The sequence below is a fragment of the Haemorhous mexicanus genome, chromosome 5 (genome assembly GCF_027477595.1).
Source record: "Haemorhous mexicanus isolate bHaeMex1 chromosome 5, bHaeMex1.pri, whole genome shotgun sequence".
NCBI lineage: Eukaryota > Metazoa > Chordata > Aves > Passeriformes > Fringillidae > Haemorhous > Haemorhous mexicanus.
Window position 1 is genome coordinate 29,799,714 of NC_082345.1, and position 19,362 is coordinate 29,819,075.

General features: G+C 35.1%; 1 protein-coding gene across 2 annotated transcripts in view; it reads right to left on the reverse strand.

Annotated features, from left to right (window-relative positions):
• SCYL2 (SCY1 like pseudokinase 2) overlaps positions 1–19,362 on the reverse strand; it is a 34,374-nt gene that overhangs the window by 10,218 nt on the left and 4,794 nt on the right. For both annotated transcript variants that reach the window (XM_059846705.1, XM_059846704.1), the window contains 10 exons: positions 15,879–16,036; positions 11,882–12,026; positions 11,091–11,240; positions 10,255–10,476; positions 9,293–9,409; positions 7,820–7,945; positions 6,193–6,369; positions 2,698–2,820; positions 1,330–1,443; positions 752–884 (listed from right to left, as the gene is read on the reverse strand). In XM_059846705.1, coding sequence (XP_059702688.1) covers positions 752–884; positions 1,330–1,443; positions 2,698–2,820; positions 6,193–6,369; positions 7,820–7,945; positions 9,293–9,409; positions 10,255–10,476; positions 11,091–11,240; positions 11,882–12,026; positions 15,879–16,036 — 1,465 coding nt within the window. The remainder of the gene's footprint in view (positions 1–751; positions 885–1,329; positions 1,444–2,697; positions 2,821–6,192; positions 6,370–7,819; positions 7,946–9,292; positions 9,410–10,254; positions 10,477–11,090; positions 11,241–11,881; positions 12,027–15,878; positions 16,037–19,362) is intronic.

Consider the following 19,362-nt stretch of genomic DNA (forward strand, 5'->3'; position numbering starts at 1 on the left):
TTACAATTGGTCTACACCACTTTGGTGTCAGGAGGGGAAACAGTCACTGTTTTCCAGACCTGGCCAAGGAGTCACAACTCATCCTTGGCAGTGGCTCTGGTCATCTGGACTCCTTAAGCCCATTCAATTTGCTAAAATCACACACTCTGTGATAGGCAAGCACCACGTGGCAGGAGGAAAGTTCAAGTGGGAGTGAGGTCTCCCCTCCGAGATGTACCAAACCATTAGGTTTTGTTAGTCATTTTGGGAGACCTCACCCAGACTGTGTTCCACCTCTGCCCACAGGCACAACTGTGTGTGCCTAAATATCCAACAAAATGAGTCTAACAAAACCTGCAGTAAGGAACAGCAGGTTTGTACACCATCCTTTATACCATCTGCTATGCAAGAGTGGTAAAAGAAGGCAACAGTAACATCTCAAAAGCTCCAGCATCTGAAAGATGACAGTTCATATATTCTCCTGAAGAAAACAGCCCCTCTGACACTGTGGAGCACCCACTCCACGTAAGTGTCACAGCCCAAGAACTGCAGTGAGAACTCAAAACTGCACCAGGCCCTGACGACTAAAAATATATGTACTAGTGCTCAAATGTCATACATAAGGCAACTGAACAGGGACATACTCAAGAACCAGAAAGTTTTTAATAGTCATTTTAGGGATATACTATGTAAACATGTTCAACGGTAACACAAAAAGCTCTTGGATTTACAATATCAAAGCACAAAAGAGAAAGTTGGAAGTATTAGTTACCTAAAATTCCCATGAGCACTGCAGGTTCCTTTGATGGAATTTGTTGTAGAAAAGGTAAAATATCATCAAGCACAAACCATTTATCCAAGTACTCCAAAATCTTGCCTAAGCACACTAGTGAGTTTACCCGGACCTGTGAAGTATGATAAGAATGAAACAAACTCTTTATTTATAGAAAAAAACCAAAACAAATTTACAAAACTCATAAGAAAATCTTTCTACTGAAAAATTCAAGACAAGTTAAAAAACGCTTTTCTGTCATGAAAGAAAAACACTTGTTTTTATGCTCACAAAAACTCAGCTTTTCTGCATGACAAACATTGTCAATGTGTATTACTGTGGAACTCAATTCAGTAATTTAGACAGTATTACTAACATGGTAAGTTGTTAACAACTTTAAAAATTGTTAGAGCAAAGAAATGATGCTTTTGCACTTTTAAGAAGTTTTTAAAAAAAATTTCAATAAGAAATCAGAACATAGTGATTGGCTTTTCTTTAAAGATACAATATGGTAAACCCAAAGTAATTAAAGGTTACAACATTTTCTGAACACTAAAGATTGTTACTATGATACTCACAGCAAGAGAAGAGGTTTGCAAACATGCATTTTTAATTCTTGGAATTAATGAATTTTTCATTGATGGGTAATCTATTAAATTGGCAAATGTGGGAATTATGTTTAGGCAAAGCTCCTAAAAAAAAAAAAAAAAAAACCACACAAGTTTAAAAAGAGCACACATATTTATTATAAAATTAGTACTAATATAACTCAGTATCAGTTAGTTTGAAGCGTCTTCTTAGGCTTTCCTCTTAAGGAAATATGTTCAACTAAGCTGCCCTTAATCTATCACAGTCACTTAAAAATAGCTATAATAATAAAGCATCATGGCATGTATACAGAATCTTCAAGAATGGATTTTAGAAAAAAGAGCATTCATAAATTCATAATATTTAAACAGCAAGAATATCTTCCATTTTTATGAGGCTCCTTTATATAAAACCCAGCTTTTACTACATCAAACTATCAATCTCTTACATAAATCAAGAAAATTTCAATGACTACTATCAATAATACTGCAGCACAATGATAGGCTGAATGATAAAATATCATGCCAAGATTAACCATACTTTAGCAACAGAGAAAAAATAAACACATAATTTGAGACCAATCTCAAAAAAAAGAAACAGCAATACTAAGTATATGCTATAAGTGAACACCTCAGTAACCAAAGTACTGATGCAGAAAGAAACTCATGACAGATACTTCGAAAAAAAACCCTTTGTCCCTAATATTACAAAGGCTTTGCAAAGGCAAAGTCACATCTGATTATCCAAAACTGCCTTTGAAAAATATTTTGTTTCTATATCTCCTGCTTCTGAACATTTTTGGCTAACTGGAAGTTAATTGCAGTTGAATGATTAAAAAAAATCCCCAGAAGAACCTTACAAAGGTAGAGAAAGCCTAAGGAGAAAAAAAAAAAATCATGGATATATAAAAATGTCACTGGAATATAGATTAATATGATTTTCCAGCACATCAGGTCTCCTGAGGTAACTGTCAGCACAGATGTTCTCCCCAGCAGGAGCTCAGAATAAGCCACCTCTCACTGACTGGTACAAGCATGCATGCCTGCATGGTTTCTGCTGCAGAGGCAGTGAAATATAAATGCATATCCTACTTTCTGCTATGGTGGCTAGTAGGAATCTAAGTTAAGAGCATTAGAACAACAGTCAGGTGGTTACCTTCCTGGAAAACAAGGAAACTAAATTTTACTTTAACAGAAACAAATGTTCTTTAATAAAGCATTCATCTCTTTCAACATTCAGGCATATTATACAGTTCTGTTTTTTTTTTAAGTGAACAAATACATGAGTACACAAAAGGTTGGTGTGTCAGCTGAAAGAGGAAAAAACAAAGTTTTAAAAAAAGGCTGCAACTACTATACCTGGATCTGAATTGAAGGTGCTTCCAAGGCTCTATAAACCATTGGCAGAACGCTGTTCTTTATTTCATCTGGTGGAGTTTTGGTTAGAAGCAAGTCCATTTTTTGCAGGAAGATTAACAATATCTATTCAAAGAAAGACAATTCAGAAGCCAAAAGTTTTAACTGCAGAGGATATATTTACAATTTTAACTGTGTTGTATCATATCAAAAAAATCTTCAGAAGTTTTCTTATAACTCAGGAAATACGATCACTTACCATGTTGCTTGCCTGAAGGCATGGAAGACAAAAAACACTTTGACATGTTATTGCATTTTAAAACCAGCAAATACAAATCAAACAAAATATGCATGTTCTTGACTGATTCTTCTGAAATAACAAATCATAATGACTCAGTAAGGAGTTCTTGTTTCTACTTACAAGAACTCGTAAATAGTTCTTGCTTCTCTTTATGGTCTTTTGTTAATATACACCCCCGGAAAGTTTTTATACACACATCACTGTTACAAAAGCTAAACTTCCAACAACTAGAACTCAAATTCTGTCCTCAAAGCACTTGATCACTACTCCACATATGTAAGCTGTATTCCATGTGTCTAAAATCAAAATAGGGACATAATAAAAACAATATTATGGCTACTAGATGGACAAAAAGGCCTTAATTCTATTTAACATGGAAACTGTGTACCCTAAAATTAAAAAGATCTCAAACAAAATATTCACATCACATTAACATAAAAACTAGAATAGCACATATGCATAGTGGGATCCATCTTGCTTAAGATTAGCCATCTAAAGGGTAAACATTATTCTAAATCCCTCAGCCAGCTTAGTCTCAAATACAGAGCACTATGTAACTTATAAGATTCGTATCACAGCTCGGACAGGTGCTAGAGGGGACAGTGAGCACCACTGATAGCAGAACTCCTTTCAGAAAATAGCTTGAACTAGACAGATAAATTATGTTTACAAGTATCCCATGTATAACAAAAAGCCAAGTATTTTATAGGAACACTTACACTTTTTGTCTAAAAATACAAGGCAATCAGTGCTTCTATGTCAAATAAACAGAAGCACTGAAGTGTAGAAACAGAAATGTACCGAGACCCCATTACAAATTTTCCCCTTTAATTTATTCCCCCTTCTCTTTACAGAGAAGAACAATAGATTATTATAGTCCAGCTAATATGTGTTTTCTTTATGGAAATGTATAATTTCCCAAATTGCACATGCACGCACACACACACACACACACAAAATCATTCATTTAGTTCCATGAACATTGATTCTAATGTAATATCCCCATATTTGGGACAATCAGGGTGACATGGACACGACCAGTTTTAAAGCTAGATTTTATGGTTTTCTTCAATACACAATCTTTGTCCTAAACTTGAGTTCTTAAGATTTACATGTTCTCTTAACACTTGTTCTTCTCTAACAACCCTAACCATGTAATATTGTGGAATTACAGGTTCTATGTTTAAGCTTCTAGGATCCTATTTGATAGTTTTTATCTATTTAGGTAAAAATTAAGAAGGTACAGCCACAGATTCACACACACCATTTAATAAGCAATTAACAGCAGCTGCACTCTGCGTAATAATGCTTCATTCATTAATGCAGGGCCCAGTACTTGTCAGGGACCACTTCTGTGTAGTGAATTAGAAAATGAATTTACAGCACATCCTATGCTGTCTATGTAGATCCAAATTAAGGGTTTGTCTGGGAAGCTATGTCAGAGTAAGCTAGGGTGTTAAGGTACAGCACACATTACTACACACTCACCCCAAGAATAAGTTTATCTAAACATTCCATTTTCATATTATGAACTCCTTTACAAAAAGACATTGAGAACATTAACTAACAATTTCTTCATATTGAATTAGAGCAGCTTTCCCATGATGCATTCATTTCCTAATTCGAATATACTACTAAAGTCAAGCAACAGGCCCCTCATACAAATTTGTAACATCTTGAAAGAGTGGTTGGAAGAAACACTGGCATCTTCCCTGAATGCCCTTCTCCAGGAGTTAGAAGCACACAGAAACCAGACATTTCTGCCTTGCACAAAGATAGTCACACCTGGAAATCTATCTTCTGGCATTCTGAACTTCTGTAATTTTTTCCAGAATTCCTGATATATTAACTTTGAAAACATGACCTAGATTATTTAAACTTTGCCATACTAAAAAGACTGTAGAAATAACAGTTGAATAAGCCATGCACTACTTTGCATGAAAAATACCAGCATAAGAATTTAATAGTGTCTAGACAGTCACAGAGGAACTTTGCAAACATCCATCTTTATGACCTAACTCCAAGTTTGTATTTTGCTTCCTCCATCTTTCAAGATATAAACCAGCTTTTGTGTCCATTATGCTCCAGATATAACTTTGCTACAAACTATTTACAGCAAGGATTGTGTCCCAAATCTAATGGTAAAGGCAACAGAACAAAGAGTTACCTTTCAGGATGACACAGCACAAATGAGATGTTCACTGGCTTTTGGTTGGTTATACACAGAATTTTTTTAAGACAAAAAAACTAACATAAAGATTTAGTGTAACAAGTATAAACAGCATTAAGTAGATCAAATGTCCTGAGGTATTCTTAGACAGCTGTCCCCTTCCCTCCCTCCACAGTACAATGACAGTCCTCTGGTCCCATCTTTTTGAAACCCAGAAATCACAGGTCTGCTATGTTTACCTTGCCCTTTCCGTGCTCTGCAGAAAATAATGGCACACAGGAGTGTGCGAGAAGGAATGCATACCTGTCTCTCATGTGTGGAGGCACAATGCCCTACTTTGCGAGAGATTTCTCAGGAATCATCATGGTGATGACAAAAGGATGCAAATTTTTTTCTCCTTTACAGTAATGACTATGTATTAATACTTTTATTACATTTAAACAACAGGGAAAACAGCATATTTTACTTACACATTACATTTGTCAAATAAAAATTAAATTTATTTCACAAATTTTTGCACAGTCCTCAAACAAATACTACTCTTAATATGAACATACAGCACTTCTTTGAGAGTGTCAACACTACAATTTTTCCACCTGATGATCCCAATGTCAGCAAACTGAATACAAGAAAAAACCCAACTCAAAAAACCCCAGGTTCTCTACTGGTAGAATATATGCAAACACTGTACTGTACAACCCTGCTCAGATTGCCCAGATATGTGTTAAAATGCTTACAAATATATCTCCTACAATCAGCCAAAACCAAGTGGTGAACAAAACCTTCTTCGCAAATCTCATCTCATCTATAAAGCAATATACCCTCAGAACCCATCTAAGCAAGTAGAGGCTTTGAGAATTTCCTGGAAAAATCTATTTTGAATGAATCACGGCTGACTGCCTGGACAACTACAGAGCAGACTGGGCAATGTGTGTGAAGCTGGAAAAGGGAAATAGAGCAATTAGTCATTTTTGCAGGGAAAACAAAACCAAAGATAAAAATTGAAATATGACTAATATTAACATACCTGGATTGGTTCTTGCTGCTTAAAAACAGGACCAAGATCAGGTAGAATGAGCTTGATATATTCTTCTTTGGTGCACTCCTCAGCAATTAAGAGAACATTAGGCAAGACAAAGGGTACCATATCCGGATTCACAAATTCAGAAGTCAAGCAAGGCAAAATTCGCTGAATTATAACACGCTAAAAAAAAAAAAAAAACCTGAGTATGAATCATGTACTGCACAGCAGTAAGTTACCACTGTGCCAGTTCAGCAGCTTTTGTATTAGCCTGATATTTACAAAAAAGTAGACAGGTAATTTTCAGTTTTGATCTCTTATTTGAATAGTACACTGTAGTTAATTTACACTGTGCTACTCTGCTTAATTTTCTGTTTGCACTCAAAATTAACAACTGTGAAGATCAACAAAAAGCAATTAACTGTACAGAAAATACGACTTTGAGCTACACGAGTTATGAAAACCATGCTTCATATGTTTTCTTTAAAAATACCCTAACAAGACCCTTATGATACCTTATAAATCCTCCAAATGAGTAATTTTTTGTTTCTGAACACCATAATTCACTGAACAAACACATAATCCTACTATACCTTCCTGCAAAATTCCAGACACATTCCCTACCTACGATTCTGCTGATGAAAGAGATACTAAAACTATGGATGTCTACTGTAGCATTAGACATCCTTAAATGCTTTTGAAGTCAATAAACAGATATATGGTTCAAGGGCATAGTCACTTCCCTCATAAAATATACTTTCAAGACACAAAAAAAAAATAAAAAGAATGCCCTAAAGATTATTTGATCAATCAGTGGCTGTCTAAAGCTAGGTGAAATACATGCCACTTATTTCCAAATTCAAAGCACCAACCATTTATGATAAAACAAAAAAATTACTAAATTAAAAAGAACAGAGTATTAACTATGGAGTCTAAATGTTGCACTGTGTAGTGCAAAACAGAATGAAAAATAAAGAAATGTAATCACTAGTTGGGAAGCTCAGTTATTCTATTATGTATTAAACTAATACTACTTTTCTATCACGTGTGCATTACGGCTTCTATAAATTAAGGTATACCAGAAAAGGAAAGGGAGTCAGCCCAGACATCTCACTTAACACTGCACAGGAGAAATATGTAATGAGAGGCATTTCCCTTTGAGATTTCTGAGCACTGCCAGCACAAGAAAGCACTTAGTCTACTGGGGGAAGGAAGCTTTGCATCACTCAACATTAAAGTACTGCCTTGCTATGAAAAAACTTGAAGCAATCTTATAGGAAGAAAAGGTGGCAAATTGGCTTCAAAGAGCTATGATGGCATCTGGAAACACAGGGAAAGCCTTTAAGTGGAGAGAAGACAACACCCTTTCAAACTGGGATGAACTACAACAGGACACGCAAATGATGGCTCCTTATTTGCCTTATTTGCCATTTCCATCTAAAGTATTATTGATTGCTGAGGAATACTTCCAGAATAAGCACTTCCTTTTATTTCCTTCTACCCTATTCTGACAGTCTCACAGCAGTCCATTATGGTACAATGCTACAGAAAGTCCAGCATTCCAAGAGTCAAAATGCTAACAGATGTTCATACATTTTCAAACTTGCTATTACAAGAAATCATTCAGACATACCTTAGGTAGTTTTGGCAGAACTTTTGGTAGTCCTTTAAAAAACTGTGATTTCTGCAGGTTATCCCTTTGAAATAATGAATCAAAATACTGAAGTGTCATTGCTCCTACATCATCGAAGAATGGTATCTAAAAATAAGATAAAAAGGTTTTGATCTGGAGGGGGACAACACTGACACTGCTACAATAATTCCAAAATATAATCATCTATGTACCCTTTCAATGCATGACAGTAGGCTTTTACAATGACATGTCTGCAACTAACAATTAGAAAATTAAATTTTTACATATCAAGTAGTAAAATATTCAGATACAGGTTCATTACTAAGGCAGAATTTTCCTAGCATTTTTCAAAAAGTCATGCATGTTATGTGTATCTAAGTTAAAACATTATTTCATATACAGTAAATTGCTAACAAAAAATGTAATGAAAAATAAAAACTTTGAATAAATATTCTTCTGGGAATAATTATGCTATATTATATTATATTACAACACAGGATTACCTACTAGGTCATCCACATCTGGCTCCCACCCCTGGAAACTCCAGAAACCCTGGGAACTCTGGTATCTCTACCCTATAATTCAGTGTGCAGATGTGGTAAGAGAGACTCAACATCTTTATAAAACCATACTGCTTAATACAACCCCTCAGAGATTTGTTTTTTTAGTCCTTTAGACAATTGAATTGATACCTGAAGAAATATCTGCCAATTCCCTTGCTCCCATCTTTCAGCATATAGGTGCACAAAATCATCACCTGCTCCCTTCTTCCTTCTTCACCCACTGTTTCCTTCAACAGTTAAAACACTGATTCCTATCTCTGCATACCATCTTTTTACACCACAGCAAAATAATAAAATCCTTTAGCAAAACAAAACTATAAGCAGGAATCTGAAAGGCTGGAGAAAATGGGGCATAAGACAAGGGAAGAGCAATGCTACTTTAAGATAGAAAAATGGAGCATCAGTGTTGCCAAATTAAAACTTACATTATAGCCTACTTGCAATTAAATTTTGCTTTGTTAGGGCAAACAATTTCTGAATATACTTCATTATTCTGCATACTTATGAATACACCAAAAATCATAAACCAAAAACCAATCCTTACGTTTTTTGCCCTTTATCATTTCCTCACTTCCAAATCCTTCCAATATAATTTTAAAGACTCAATTGTATAAAATCATAGCACTGAAAAGCTTTCAATTGAATGGAAAGGAACAAAACAGTGTTGCATTGAGTAATTTTTGAATAATTGAATAATTTTTCTAAATTCTGTATCAGAATCCACTTTTTCCATAGAAATAAATGTCAGCATAAGGATAACTTTTGACATCAACTGAGATTACACCGAAATGGTTAAAAAATATTTATCATTTCAAATAAAATGATTAACAGAAAACACTTCAAAATAGCTCTAGAAATCAAACACTAATTTCTCTCTTTCCTATGGCTGCTGTATTTTCCATGGACTGACCTTGGTCATTTGATCAGCGTCTGGTCTGACTGCCGGAGCTACGTTTAGGAGGAGCTTTACATGCTCACGCACCTCCTCAGGTATGTTCTCAAGATTACTGGAGCTTAAACGGCTCAGCTGTGGAAGTAATTGAAGCATGAACACCATGAAGTCAGAAAACTCTGCATGTAACTATTTCCAATATACAACAGGCCTATACTTTGTTCTCTTGATGGTTTCTCTATCCACGCATTTGAAATCCCTCTCTTCTTGCTCAGTCTTCTCTGTTTCCCAAGAGCCTACCTGTTTTAGGTCCCATCTCTGTTTTTTCAACTTCCCACTGTAGTTCAAGTTATCAGAGAACACAAACACGGTATTTTAAAGAGGCAAATGTCATTATCTGAGGTGTTGTCTGCACACATTAAAACACAGTACATACTGTGTGGCAATGGGCACCCAAAGAACTTTCAACAAAAGAAACCTGCATATGAACAGACATTATGTCAGCTGACCCAATTAACTGTGACACTGTCCTCTGTTAATACTCACAGTCCACAAAGAATGTGAAATGGTGATAGCTAAGTGGATACCAGCTGCCATGTCAAGTGATCACTCTAAACCCAGCCCTCTTCAATGGTCCTACAGAAGTAATTCACTGCCAGGTGTTTCGTACTGTTCACCCCAACAGGTAAGCATTATTTCACAAGACCAGCATTCAACAGGTTTACAGAGAAATCAGGTGAAGAATGCAATGTTTAGTTAATAAAGCTGGTACACGGAACCTCCTCTAAACATATTTTTATTTCTCACCTTTTGGTACGATGTTTTTCCTTGTTATAACAACAGTATGCAGAGTAAGATACCATTGTCAGATGGTTTATGTTGGAGCACTGATAGTGTTCTCAATATTTAAATCTATTTTACAGTAGTAACTTTTCAAATACAAAAATCAACCAACAATAACCACAAAAAAAACCAAATACCTGGTCCAGCTGTCTACTAAAGCTTTTATAAATATCTTGCTTGTTGACCTCAAAAATTGGTTTCCCTTTATTAAACACTGCATACATAACAGCTCCCAGAGAGTACATATCACTGGCTGTCTCACAGCTCACAGAGAGAATATATTCCGGCGCCAGATACTCAGGATTTGGAAGACACAAGGATGGCAAGTTTGGATCCCATTCCTTACAAGGGAACTTTGGCTACAAGAGAAGCATGAGAAGCGAAAAAAAGTACATTTACCAAGGATTTTTAAAGATCATTTTGAAAAAGAATCTCAAGCAGTGAAAAATAATTAAGCCACTCAAATTCAATTATGAATCAATCAGCAACACAGTAAGGCAAAACTGTTAAGAATCTCTGTGTGGAGCTTAGAGTGATTGGCTGATGCAGTTTTATCTGAATATTTGAGCTGGGAAGTGTAATGTAAAATCAAAGCACTGCTGTAATGGGGAAACATGAGATATGATGGAATTCATCTTCAAAGGTAGCAACCAGGCACTGAGTAAGTGCAACACACTAAGTTAGGCTTGCAAGTCATCCAACATGGAGGGGATCAGAAGTGGCACTGGTTCCAGCCTCTGTTTGAAACCATCACTAGTCTACTGTGACCCCACTGAACTCAGGCTCTTTTTCTGAGATTATCAAATGCAGCACTTCAATCCAGACCTGTGCCATATGTTCTAACTTCTGGCCAACGAAATACAGAGGTGAATATTAAATAAATGGTTATATACTGGAATGCAAAATCATGAAACTAGTTTCAGGCAAAGACCTGAATTTGAAACTGAATGATGATAACTATAAAGATTATTACCTCCTGTTCGGATGGATTTGTTGATTGGATACAAAAATCAAAACCCATTATTTTCCATGCTCCACTCTTATTCAAGATTATATTTTCAGGAGTAATATTTCCATGGACCATTTTGACACTGCTATGCAAAAATGACAAACCTTCAGAAACCTGTTCATAAAAGATCATTATTTCAGGTTAAATATTTCCCCAAACATCCTATAAGACATTTACAAAAATTCTGTTCTTATGGTCACAGTTAAATTCCTAAGTTAACAATGAACAATTTTTCATATTTTAGCCTATGCCTTAAAAATGATGCATGAAGGACATTAAACACAGATGGGTAATCAACAGGTGAGATTACTAGTGTTAATTAACTATCACAGTGTAAGTGTGGTGGTGCATTCCCCTCTCCTCTCAGGCCACACCATCTCAGAAGAACAAAAATGCTTTATGAAGCTGGTCAATATATTTACCAAAAAAATCTGGGAGCTGTTGGTTCTCCACAGAACATAAAGGAAAGATTCACATATGGAAGAGACAGATGGAAAATAGACAATTACATGGAAAATAAAAATTAATTGAAGTTTCAATTTTACATGTCAAAACAATCAAAAAAAGAGTAGCACCTTAGAGCTTCTTGTGTTTATCCTCTTTTACACTTAGAGTGATCAGGGCACTATTACCTCTCACCTCACTATTATTGATTTACTATAGGCAGACAAAACTTTGGCAGTGTACTGACTTAATTAAAAAAATCATTAATACTAAAAGCAGAAAAAAAATTATAAAGACAACCTATATCATACCTGAAGCAAACCATATTTGGTCTCCACGTCATAAAGTTTGTATTCTTTAATGTCTGATGGTAAAGGAGAAGGTAGGTTGTCCCAGCTGCCAAGAACATTAGCTAAACTTGCACAGACGGGTTCTGTACAAAATGCCAAGCAATCCCTGTATAGGAAATGCATTAAAAAATGTCTTGTACATAAATGTAATACATCTCTTGATTGCAAATAAAGAACCATGCAAACACCACATATATTGCCAAAGCACCTGGTGCTACCAAAAGCCATGTTATATTTCAGGTTTTGAATTCTTTTAACATGATACTAAAGAGAAACAAATAAATGTCTGAAGTTTAAAAAATACTAGAATTAGGATATTTTATTCTCTAACATTCACATAGATCACTAATGATTCACACAAAGCTTCAGAATTTTTTTTTTTTAAAACCATGCTTTCCTTGTCGTGATCCAGGAACAAACTGATCAAGTAATTCTTAATACTGTTAAAACTTGTAAAATCAGACTTGTACCTATGCTTAAAACCAACACATCCCTGACTGAAGCAGTACTTAATGAGGTCAGACAATGATGAGAAACTAAATTAATATAAGGCAGCACCTGAATATTCTTTTACTTTGACAACTGACAGAGAAGATCTGCAAACACAAATACACTTTTATATGAATGGCAGTTTGCATGTTAAGTGACTGTTCTTTAAATTATTTTATTGATTTTTTTTCTTCATGAAAAATTAATGGTCTTGCCTATGCATTTTTGTGTCAATTGTGTTTGAAAAGCACAGAAGAAGCAAACTTCCATACATAAGGAATGGTCGTAACACTGTCAAAATTTCAAATTTCAAAACTGGTCCTATATATTGGAAACCACTATATGTCTCAATTTCCCAATCTTCATGCAACACAGACAGAGTCAATCTTTACATCCACATTCTTCATACTGCTCTGCACAGCAGTGGAGGCCCTGGACAGCCATTGCAATTCACTCCTTAACAGTTTTAAAGGGCTTTTTTTGAGAAAGCACGACATGGACGGTAGCACACATACCTGCTTTAAGGATCATTAATTCATGAGAACACTAAATACTGCGTCAGTATGAACACAGAAAACAGAAACCAAGTAACAGCAACAAAGATACATTTTTGAACAGAGCCTAACTTTTTGACCACTCCATAAAAACATCAGAAGACATGTCTCAGCAGGAAACTACCACATATTTTTTAAGTATTTCAATAATTAACAAGCTTGACCTTTGAAGTAAAAGAAGGCCGCTGAAACATGCAAACCTCTTACTATCCATCCAGACTTTCGTTTTATCTACTGCCTCTCTAGAAGAAAAACAACTGAAAAGTAAAATACATTGAATGCTAAGTGTCAGCCAACCTGACAGAATTTTTTTGCTTGATTTCCTTCCTCCCATTCTGATAATGAAATACCTTTTCATGTTTCTATTAATATGACTAGGGTTATAAAACTTGTTTCTGTTATAAACACGACTCAAAATGAGAACACAGAAAGACAAAATACTTTCTTTTCAGTCTGACTTCAGCTTTACCATAGAGCTTATCCATATAGTCATGGTTAAGGCACAGTTGAAAATACCTAGGGAGCAGTTATTCCATGGTTTTCATAAACTCTCTGATTACTGCTGTTTTGAGGGAATAAAAATATGGCTGTTTATTTTTTACTTTAGGAGGTAATTAAAAAAAGGGCCCAAGCTACAGTATTGAAGGGATGCAGTAAATCTAATTAAATAGCAGAACATTGCAGAAGGTGATGTCTGCCATACAGGGCAGCTGCCTTAACAGTTTCCTGAAAAATATCAACATGAAATTCAGAGCAATAAGATAAAAACATTTTAAAAATAAAAAGTGACAGCTAAAAATACATATGCTTTCTACAGGGAAACAATGTAACAAATGCAATGTCTAGTAAATTGTAAGGGACAATTCACAGTATTACTATTTTTAAAAGGTAGGAATGATATTATGAGTTAACCCACACTTCGGTTTTTTTATCTTTCTCTTCAATAACAAGCTAAATATAAATTAATAACGCTTTCCAGTGCTGCTAATGGAATTCAAGATCATTTGTAAATAAACATACTCATATTAAATATTTAGTATAAATAAGGAGTTACTCATATAAATGCATGTTAAGAGGTTTTACATCATTATAAGTATTACATACATTTATATTAAATTTAGCTATGCTGGATACCAATAATTTGTAGTAGAAACATTCTATTAATAGTGAAAGAAGTATCTACACACTAGGGTCAGATTTCTTTCCATATCTTCTTCAACCCTCCAGGTGCAACAAGTATCTATTTGCATCATAAAGGAGGAATATAATGGGTAACCTGCAAGCAGTTCATTACAACTGTACCTTACTTCTTGCAAAATAAAAAAAAAGGAAGAAAAAAAATTAAAAAATCAGGTACAGTCTAGCTAGAGGCCCATGAGAGATTTCTTCAAGAATAAGCCCTCTGGAAAGACCTGAAATCCTAAAGCAATCTTACAGCATCCTTGCACAAGATTACACACACATATATTCTACATAAACCTTTATTTTATTAATCTTCTCCAAAAACTGTTACACCAGTAACAGCAACTGTACTGGTTTTGTGCTTCTAGTGTTTCTACCAGCAGCTGAGTGCACTGAGTATGGAAACAAAAACAGCAGAAGCAAAGTGTAAGGCTTTACTAAAGACTCACAAACAACAACTCTGATGTAACTACACTGCTACTTTTACTCAAAAGGCTTAAATACTTCACAAGAACACCACCAAAGCTTTCTTAAAGGTATGAATCTGGGTGTTTTCTTCTGAAGGGCAAAGTTCAGAGGAGAAGTTGCTGAGTCAACTGCAAAGCTGTGACAATTTTAGGAAGAAGCCTGAGGTATACTCTGGGATTCACTTGCATACACTATAATTTGAGATGACCCTAAGCCATTTAGCATGTAATAGTTTATTTACTGTTGTAGAGTACTGAGAGTTGTCTTCAACTACCTAATTGATTCTCTTTAGGCCATTGTAAGGGACATACTAGATCATAGGTGCAATGACAGCTTTGAACCCCTGTTAATGAGAAATGTTTTTAGCACTGGAGGAAAGATAGATATGAATATGTAAGTGCAATTTAATCCAGTAAACCTGTCTCAAAGCAGGCATTGCAAAGATGAAGAAGCATTCCTACAGTATTCTCAGCTCCTAGAAACCATTTGGAAGAAGTCAACACAGAAAGGAAGGACATTATATAATGAATCTTTATCAGGCTACAATTTGGGATCACAGAATGGCTGGGGTTAGAAAGCAATTCTGGAAATCATCTAGTGAAACCCTCTTCCTCTTTGGGGGAAAACACCCAAAAACCTCCATGATCTTCTTTGGTTTTCCTTGTTAGATTTTAGTGTGCTGTGATCCCTACAGCTGAACAATAAATCTGTAAGACTAACCAGTTACTGTTCCTAGTGACCAACCTTTCATAAATCAAATAAGCACTAGAAGAACATGCTGAATTTTGTCTTCCTCGATTGGCACTTGAGGGCCTTTTCAACACATATTTAGCTACAACACATACAATTTATCAGAAATCCCCAATGTACTTGTACTAAATACATCTCATACATGTACTAAATACATCTCATACATGGAACAAAATGCATGAAAAAGTGTTTGAAAGAAAACTATTTTAAGAGAGTTCTTTGAAAGCAAAATTAATTAAAGGACCAAATTTTCATGCTGTAAGGGTCATGTGTAGCCTTACAACTGCAACTGGACTAAAATCAAGCAATAGATTATTAATTTGATTGACACCCAAACAGCATTCTATGGTGGGGGGGGGGGGGGGGATATGGGGGTAGGGTGAACACCTTGTTAGATGAATAAATACACTACACTTGAATCTCATGAGATGTACATATTGAATGTTCCAGACAGTTTACATCCACTACCAAAACAATGATTAAAAGTAACTGTTCTCTACTTTACTACAGCTTACCTGGACTCTTCTAATGGATGTTGTACAGTAAGTAGTCTAGGGTGCCGGAGCCTAGTTAGCTGCTGAACACCTCGCTTTAAGGAATCAATAATCTGATCTTTTTCAAATTTTTGGTACTTGTCTATTAGCTTCTTATCAAAGACAAAAACAGCCACTTCCTGAAAATAAGCAACAGAATTCTCTCAGTATATAACACAGCCAAAACCTAAGCCTATACACAATTATACACAAATGTGTTTCTTGAATCAACAGTACAATCCCACCAATACAATAATCAAACAAAGAAACTGACTTGTCCTTACTTAGTCTCAGTCATGGGAGACCTTACTGTAAATAAACCCTGAAACAGACATTTTGAATTAAAGTACTAATGTTCCTTTATTGTATAAACAGTAATGTGTAAACTGTAACCCCTGCCTACACAGTGACAAAGCAGCAGATCCACAGTCAGAAATTAGCTTGATTTTAAGTAGATGAAAGCATGTATAACTACTATGAACAGTTAAAATATTCTGAGTACATATCAAGTGTTGCTTTATTAAACCAGGTCCTGTCTGAGTGTTCTGCTCCAAACCAGTACAATCTGACAAAAGAGTCACAGTAGTCTATTAATCTGATCAGACCACTCACATGATAAAACATTAAGAGTTTTGTAATGCTAAAGATGTGTAAAAACCGAAAACATTAAGAACAGAGAAATCCTCTCCAACTTCTGCAACTGGAGAAAGAGAAAATTAAGAAATCTGTATGAAACTTTGAAATTACAGAGGTCAATGTAAAATAAAAAATTAGATTACACCACCATCTGGGAAGTCGTTAATGTGAAATTTATCAACTGATGAAAAAAAGGAATTAAAACCTTTCATCATGAAACAGACTTTAATATGCTGCTTCAACAGCATTATGAATAATAATAAAGGTTAGAAAGCAGTAGAAAATAATACAAAAATACAGTCTGCAGCCCCAAGAGGAACTCGATGGTCTTTTATTGCACATTTTATAACCATTACCCTAATTAAAATCTCACAGTAACAGCTTAATTATTAATTAAATAAAACCCTACAAACTTTTAGAAATAGGCTATCCAAAATATGAAATTCAGCCCAATACACAAAAAATTGTTTTTTAGCTATTTTCATTAACCCGTTAGCAGGTGAATACTTTTAACCAACTCAACCAAGTACACTTTTCCTGCCTCTGTTTCCTCTATTTCCTGCCTCTATCCATATTTGCTCCCTGCTCCAGCTTTTAGGTGTTATGGATCAAACATTACACAAGGCAGAGAAAAGCAATGACAGGGGATGGAAGAAATACACTGAGCAGGACATGACCAATAACAAAATTTCAAACTAAGACTGCACTTCTGAAAAAACTTCTGTTTGATGACAAGTGAAAAGAATCAGAAAGTGAGTATTTAAATCAGCTATGGTTTGAATATTTTGTGATGGGTCTAAATAAGTGCTACTGGTGCTTGCTGCAATCCTGCATGGTTTTTTTAAACTCATAATTCCCTGCACCTGGCAGAAGAGAACACAATTTGTGCTTCAGATCCTTAGCCAGCTGACTCAAAGCCATTAGGTTCCTCTTGACTGTCGGTAGCCTTGTTGTTGGGACTTCTGAATTCTGCTAGCTTTATAACTGAGCTGGCTAGTGCTTTGTGACCTTACCCTATCTATTTATGACTGCACTTTCTAAGCAGAAGGACAAGCGCTATATTATGCCAAAAAAAGTGCATAAAGTCTAACTTATTAAATCTAACATGAGCTGAAATACATACTGTGAAATTATACATCTATATATAACCAGAGTGATTCATAAATCTTTCAAACAAACAGCAGCAGACCAGCTATGAGATAGCACCAGACAAACATAAGCACAAAGGTAAGTAATTTCCTCACATACTGTTAGGTTGTTACTAAGTCACCTACACAGTAAGCAAGAAAAGACAAGGTACATTAAAAAAATAGTAACAGATAAACATACAGAAATCCTAGAAAAGCAGCAAGGCAGGAACCAGGCAGAACTCGGAAAAGAAGAATAAAGTTATAGATATCTACTGTTACCAGTAATGGAATATTTGTAAGTGTCCACTGACTCAAAACAGGAAGAAAAATAATCCTGAAAACAAAGATTTCTGATAGGATCTACTGCTGTAACTTTAAAACCTCCAAATTTAGTTGTTTATCTGGCTACAATGACCTAAAGTATTAAGCCTATTAGACTATATGATTTAAACTATTGTGTTGTGGTAAAGTGACAACAACAGGGGTAATTAAGCCCTTACATCCTACTTGTCTGATTACAATACACACTGCAAAAAAAACCCTGTAGCTTCAACTTAGATATACACACTTGTAATACAGCAAATATGTGCAACTTCACAAAAGTGACTGCTATCACCTGGAAAATGACAGCCAGCCCAAAGAACATTCAGAAGGTACTTGGGAGAGAAATAAAAATAATGTTAAAGAACATATATTGCAACACAACACACCATAAGCTGTATTGCTCACAATTTATTTTGCAATGGCAAAGTGAATGTTGACATGGTGTTACCTAACTGGTAATATTAATAATGATTTGCAACTGCATGTCAAAAGACCAGCCATCTAAAATTCCATACAGTACAACTGCTGCTGTATTTTCAGTTACTAATGATGGCATACCACTGCACAGAGGTCAGTCAGGGTTTACAGATATATTGCAGGACCACATGGAGCACCTGAATTAAAACTCTGTAAAACTGTTGGTCAGAACAGCCATTCAAGGCTTGAAGAAGGTGACTGACAGGAACCTAATTACATATACTCTGTCAACTATACAGTGAAAGAAACTTAGTACAACTCTCCAGACCTTAAGGATATACCTGCTACAGGTCAAATGCTTACTGGGCATACAGATTGTATAAAATCTATCAAAATTACCACACTTCCAATGTTATCACTGTGTATAGCTGAGTAAAACCAAAAAAAAGCCCCAATCAACTGCTATGTTGGGTAAATTCAGTAAATAAAAGATGCACAGAGCTCTGCACTAGCTAAAAAAATGCATATAAATATGGCAAAAGTACCTGATTAAACATTGTTCAGACTCTGTCACACAGAATCAGATCACACATTCTTTGCAGATTATTTATTGTATGTACTATTTATATCTATTTGCTACTGTTTATTTGCCTATAATCTAACAGATTGTTAGATCATTTTCCAAAGACATTCCTTTGTGACCATTTCATTTTGGTACATTTGCAGCAAGCTGTTGCACTAAGTGACTTCACATAACTAAAGACCTTAATTTATTAACACTTCTTTTTACACTTTGTAAATTGTATTTCCTCCCTGAATTTGAAAAAAGACTTTTCACATTTCTCCAGCAACAAAATACTTTTCTGTAATAATAATAATTCTTAAACTGTTTTTTACAAACTTTCTTCTGAAGTCACAGTCCTATATTCATTTACACATGTAATTTCAAATGAGTCAAA